Source organism: Apteryx rowi, unplaced genomic scaffold, assembly GCF_003343035.1.
Source record: "Apteryx rowi isolate R43461 unplaced genomic scaffold, aptRow1 scaffold_1545, whole genome shotgun sequence".
Lineage (NCBI taxonomy): Eukaryota > Metazoa > Chordata > Aves > Apterygiformes > Apterygidae > Apteryx > Apteryx rowi.
Window position 1 is genome coordinate 16,917 of NW_020447803.1, and position 5,138 is coordinate 22,054.

General features: G+C 66.7%; 1 protein-coding gene across 1 annotated transcript in view; it reads left to right on the forward strand.

The window, feature by feature from the left end:
- LOC112962795 (neurogenic locus notch homolog protein 3-like) overlaps window positions 1-5,138 on the forward strand; it is a gene marked incomplete at both ends in the record, with an annotated part of 31,270 nt that overhangs the window by 16,489 nt on the left and 9,643 nt on the right. Inside the window, 5 exons of the mRNA XM_026059268.1 lie at window positions 651-858; window positions 1,771-1,924; window positions 2,963-3,147; window positions 3,543-3,675; window positions 4,935-5,135. Of these exons, the coding sequence (XP_025915053.1) occupies window positions 651-858; window positions 1,771-1,924; window positions 2,963-3,147; window positions 3,543-3,675; window positions 4,935-5,135 (881 nt within the window). The remainder of the gene's footprint in view (window positions 1-650; window positions 859-1,770; window positions 1,925-2,962; window positions 3,148-3,542; window positions 3,676-4,934; window positions 5,136-5,138) is intronic.

Sequence of the window (5,138 nt, forward strand, 5' to 3'; positions counted from 1 at the left end):
GGGGATGGCACCCGTGGGTGCTCCTGGGTGTCCCCAGGTGTCCCCAGGCCTGCCCCTGCCAGCACAACATCCCTGACTGCAGTGACACTTACGGCACCCATGGGTGTCTGTGGCTGTCCTCAAACCTTGCCCTGCYAACACAACGTCTCTGGCAGAAATGGCACCCATGGGTGTTCCTAGGTGTCCCCAAACCTCCCCGTGCCAGTATAATGTCCCCGATAGATATAGCACCCACAGGTGCCCTCAGGTGTCCTTTGGTGTCCCCGTGCTTGCCCTTACTAGCATGAGGTCCATGACAGATATGGCACCCATGGGTGTCCTCAGACCTTTCCCTGCCAGCATGACATTCTGAAAAGGTAGGGCACCCATGGGTGTCCCTAGGTGTCCCTAGGTGTCCTCAACCCTTTCCATGCCAGCACAACATCTATGAGAAAGAGCACCCATGGGTGTCTTTGGGTGTCCTCAAACCTTTCCCTGCCAGCACGACGTCCCCAGCTGCGCTCACAGCCCCGGGCACCCATGGGTGCCCCTGGACACGCCAACCTTCCCAAATCCTCCTCCGTTTCTCCTCACCCCTCACCCTCCCCGTCTGCCCCCCCCCGGCACCCACGGGTGCCCCCGGGGCTGAAGCCCTGCCGGGGCGCCCGCAGCTCCTGCTTCAACGGGGGCACCTGCGTGGACGGCGTCGCCTCCTTCACCTGCCGCTGCCGCCCCGGCTTCACCGGCGCCCATTGCCAGCACCCACCCGACGGGTGCCGGGGCCAGCCCTGCCTGCATGGCGGCACCTGCCTGCCCGCCGCCGCCCCCGGCACCTACCGCTGCCGCTGCACCCGCGACTATGCCGGTGCCCAGTGCCAGGTGAGCCCCGCGTCCCCTCGGGTGGGCACCCGTGGGTGCAAGAGACCCACCCAGGTGGGTGCCCATGGGTGCAAATGACCCATGTGGGTGGGCAACCACAGGTGTGAGTGACCTGCTCAGGTGGGCGCCCATGGGTGCAAATGACCCATGTGGGTGCACAACCACAGGTGTGAGTGACCTGCTCAGGTGGGCACCCATGGGTGTGAGTGACCCACCCAGGTGGGCACCCATGGGTGCAAGTGACCCATGTGGGTGGGCAACCACAGGTGAGAGTGACCTGCTCAGGTGGGCACCCATGGATACAAGTGACCCGCAGGTGAGAGCAGCCTGTGTGGGTGGGTACCCATGGGTGCTCCCTCTACTAGTGATCCTCTTAGGCGGGCACCCATGGGTGCTCCCTCTGCAAATGCCTCCTTGGGTGGACACCCATGGGTGTGAGCAACCCCCTTTGGAGGGCATCCATGGGTGCAAGCGACCTGCTCGGGTGGGCACCCATGGAGGTGAGTGACCCACTTGGGTGGGCACCCACAGGTGCAAGCAGCCCCTTCGGGTAGGCACTCATGGATGCAAGGGACCTTCTCAGATGGGCACTCATGGAGACAAGTGACCCACTTGGGTGGGCATCCATGGGTGTGAGCGACCCACGCAGCTGGGCACCTGTGGGTGCTCCCTCTAATGACGCCCTTAGGTGGGCACCCATGGGTGCTCCTCCTCTGTGAATGCCCCACTTGGGTGTGCACCCATGGGTGCCTGCTCTACTAACGYCCCGCTTGGTGTCCCCCAACTGCATATCGTTTTTTCTTGCTTTTTACCCTCCCGCGTGGGTGGGCACCCATGGGTGGGGGGTGCCCTGCGCGCCGGCACCCATCACCTACATATTTTTGGGGTGCCCCCCCACCCCCGTCTTGGCAGCTGCCGGTGGACCTGTGCCAGGCGTCGCCCTGCCGCAACGGCGGCCGCTGCSTCCAGACGGGCCCCGAGGTGGCCTGCGAGTGTCCCGGCGGCTGGTCGGGTCCCTACTGCGACGTCCCCAACGTGTCCTGCGCCGTGGCGGCCGCCCGCAGGGGTGAGTGCCGCCCGGACGCCTGGGCCCCCGCTCGGTTCATGGGTGCTGGGTCCTTTCTGGGTTCATGGGTGCTGGGGGGTTATAATGAGCCCGGACGTCTGGGTCTTCTCTGGGTTCACGGGTGCTGGGGGGACTAGAGGGAGGTTCTAACGTACCCGGACGCCTGGGTCCTCTCTGGGTTCATGGGTGCTGGGTCCTTTCCTGGTTCATGGGTGCTGGGGGACTAGGGGGAGGTTCTAACGCACCCGAGTGCCTGGGTCCTCTCCGGGTTCATGGGTGCTGGATCCTTTCCTGGTTCATGGGTGCTGGGGGGACTAGGGGGAGGTTCTAACGCACCCGGACACCTGGATCCTTTCTGGGTTCAAGGGTGCTGGGTCCTTTCCTGGTTCATGGGTGCTAGTGGGACTGAGGGGAGTTATAATGCACCCTGACACCTGGGTCCTTTCTGGGTTCAAGGGTGCTGGGTCCTTTCCTGGTTCATGGGTGCTAGTGGGACTGAGGGGAGTTATAATGCACCCCGACACCTGGGTCCTTTCTGGGTTCGTGGGTGCTGGGTCCCTTCCTGGTTCATGGGTGCTGGGGGGTTATAACGCACCCGGACGCCTGGGTCCTTTCTGGGTTCATGGGTGCCGAGAAGGTCCTAACATGCCCGGATGCCTGGGCCCTTTCCCAATTCATGGGTGCCGGGAGGGTCCTAATGCACCCGGACTCTTGGGCCCTTTCCCCTTTCCCGGGTGCGGGGAGGGTCCTAACACGCCCGGACGCCTGGGCCCTTTCCCGTTTCATGGATGCTGGGAGGGTCCTAACACACCCAGACACCTGGGCCCTTTCCCAATTCATGGGTGCTGGGTCCTTTCTGGGTTCATGGGTGCTGGGGAACTGGGGGTGTTATAATGCACCTGGACGCCTGGGCCCTTTCCCCTTTCACGGGTGTCGGGAGGGTCCTAACGCGCCCGGACGCCTGGGCCCTTTCCCCTTTCACGGGTGTCGGGAGGGTCCTAACGCGCCCGGACGCCTGGGCCCACCCTGTCACCGCAGGGGTCTCCCCGGAGCAGCTGTGCCACGCACGGGGCCGCTGCGTGGACGTGGGCAGCACCCACCAGTGCCTGTGCCACGAGGGCTACGCGGGCGCCTACTGCGAGAGCCCCCTGGACCGCTGCCAGCCCGACCCCTGCCAGCACGGCGCCACGTGCCGCAGCTACGTGGGTGGCTACCACTGCGAGGTGAGGGCCTGGCACCCTTGGGTGCCCCCCGGACGCCTGGGTCCCTCTGGGCATGAGCCTGCTGGTTGCACCCAGGAGGATTTTTGTTGGGTGTTGGGTGCTTCTTGGGGAGCTTCCGGAGAAGGAGATGGTGGTGGTGGTGGTGGAACCCATGGGTGAAGATGGGCCCATGGGTGCACCCACCACCCCTGGGCCACCTCCCCGATGTCCCCTGCTTTGGGTGCCAGGTGGGACGCGGGGTCCCCCCGTGGGGCACCTGCCGCCCCCTTCCCTCCCCGATGTCCCCTTGCTCTGGGTGCCACCTGGGACACAGGGTCCCCACGGGCACCGACCACCTCAGCCACCCCCTGTGGGACGTCCCTGGGTGCTGGTCACCCACGGGTGTCCCCCCGCAGTGTCCCCCGGGCTTCGAGGGCGAGCAGTGCCAGCGGGAGGTGGACGAGTGCCAGTCGCAGCCGTGCCAGAACGGTGGCTCCTGCGTGGACCTCGTGGGCCGCTACGTCTGCTCCTGCCCGCCGGGCACCCTGGGTAGGTGCCACCACCCCGGCGGGGACAGCGCCGAGGGACGCCGGGGTCCCCGCGGTGCTGCCCCCGCCCCGCATGCCAGCATGCACAGGGACCCCCCGGGTCCTCACGCCGGGATGGCAGCAGGTGGCAGCTCTGTGTCCCCGTGTCCCTGTGCCAGGATGGTGACAGGCAGAGTCATGTCCTCATGCCAGGGTGGCAGTGGCAGGGTCCCCGTGTCCCCATGTCAGGGTGGTGACAGGTAGGATCCCCGTGTCCCTGTGCCAGGGTGGTGACAGGCAGGGTCCCTGCGTCCCCATGTCCCCGTGCCAGGATGGCACCAGGCTGTTTCCCTGTGCCAGGGTGGCACTGAGCCAGGTCCCTGTGTCTCCATGCCAGGGTGACGCCAAGCCAGGTCCCCGTGTCCCTGTGCCAGGGTGGCGCCAAACCAGGTCTCCACATTGCAATGCCAGAGTGGCACCGGGCCCTGTCCCCACGTCCGCATGCCAGGGTGGCACCGGGTTGGGTYCCTGTGTCCCCATGCCAGGGTGGCACTGGGCCGTGTCCCCCCATCCCCATGCCAGGGCAATTCCAGGCCATGTCCTTGTGTCCCCATGCCAGCGTGGCACTGGGCTGTGTCACCACGTCCGCATGCCAGGGTGGCACCAGGCCAGGTCCCCACATCCCCATGCCAGGGTGGCACCGGGTTGGGTCCCTGTGTCCCCATGCCAGGGCGGTACCGGGCCATGTCCCCTCGTTTCCATGTCAGGGTGGCACCAAGCCAAGTCCCCATGTCCCTAGGCCAGGGTGGCACCAAGGCAGGTCCCCATATCTGCATGTCCAGCTGGCACCAGGCAGTGTCCCCATGTCCCCATGCCAGGGTGGCACCAAGCCAGGTCCCCACATCCCCATGCCAGGGTGGCACTGGGCTGTGTCCCCGTGTCCCCATGCCAGTGTAGCACCAAGCCAAGTCCCCGTGTCCCCATGCCAGGGCAGTTCCAGTCTGTGTCCCCATGCCAGGGTGGCACTGGGCCATCTCCTTGTGTCCCCATGCCAGGGTGGCACCAAGCCAGCTCCCCACATCCCCACGCCAGGGTGGCAACGTGCTGGGTCCCCATGTCCCCATGCCAGGGCAGCTCCAGGCCATGTCCCCATACTAGGGTGGCACCAAGCCAGCTCCCCCCACCCCCATGCCAGGGTGGCACCGGGTTGGGTCCCCACATCCCCGTAGCAAGGTGGCACCGTGCCCACGTCCCCGCTGAACCCCACCCGCGCGCCCGCAGGCGTCCTGTGCGAGATCAACGAGGACGACTGCGCCCCGGGGCTGGGCGGCCGGGCGCCCAAGTGCCACCACAACGGCACCTGCGTGGACCAGGTGGGCGGCTACCGCTGCGCCTGCCCGCCGGGCTACACGGGGCGCCGCTGCGAGGGCGACGTCGACGAGTGCCGCGGCCGGCCCTGCCACCCGCGCCGCAGCCGGGCCTGCG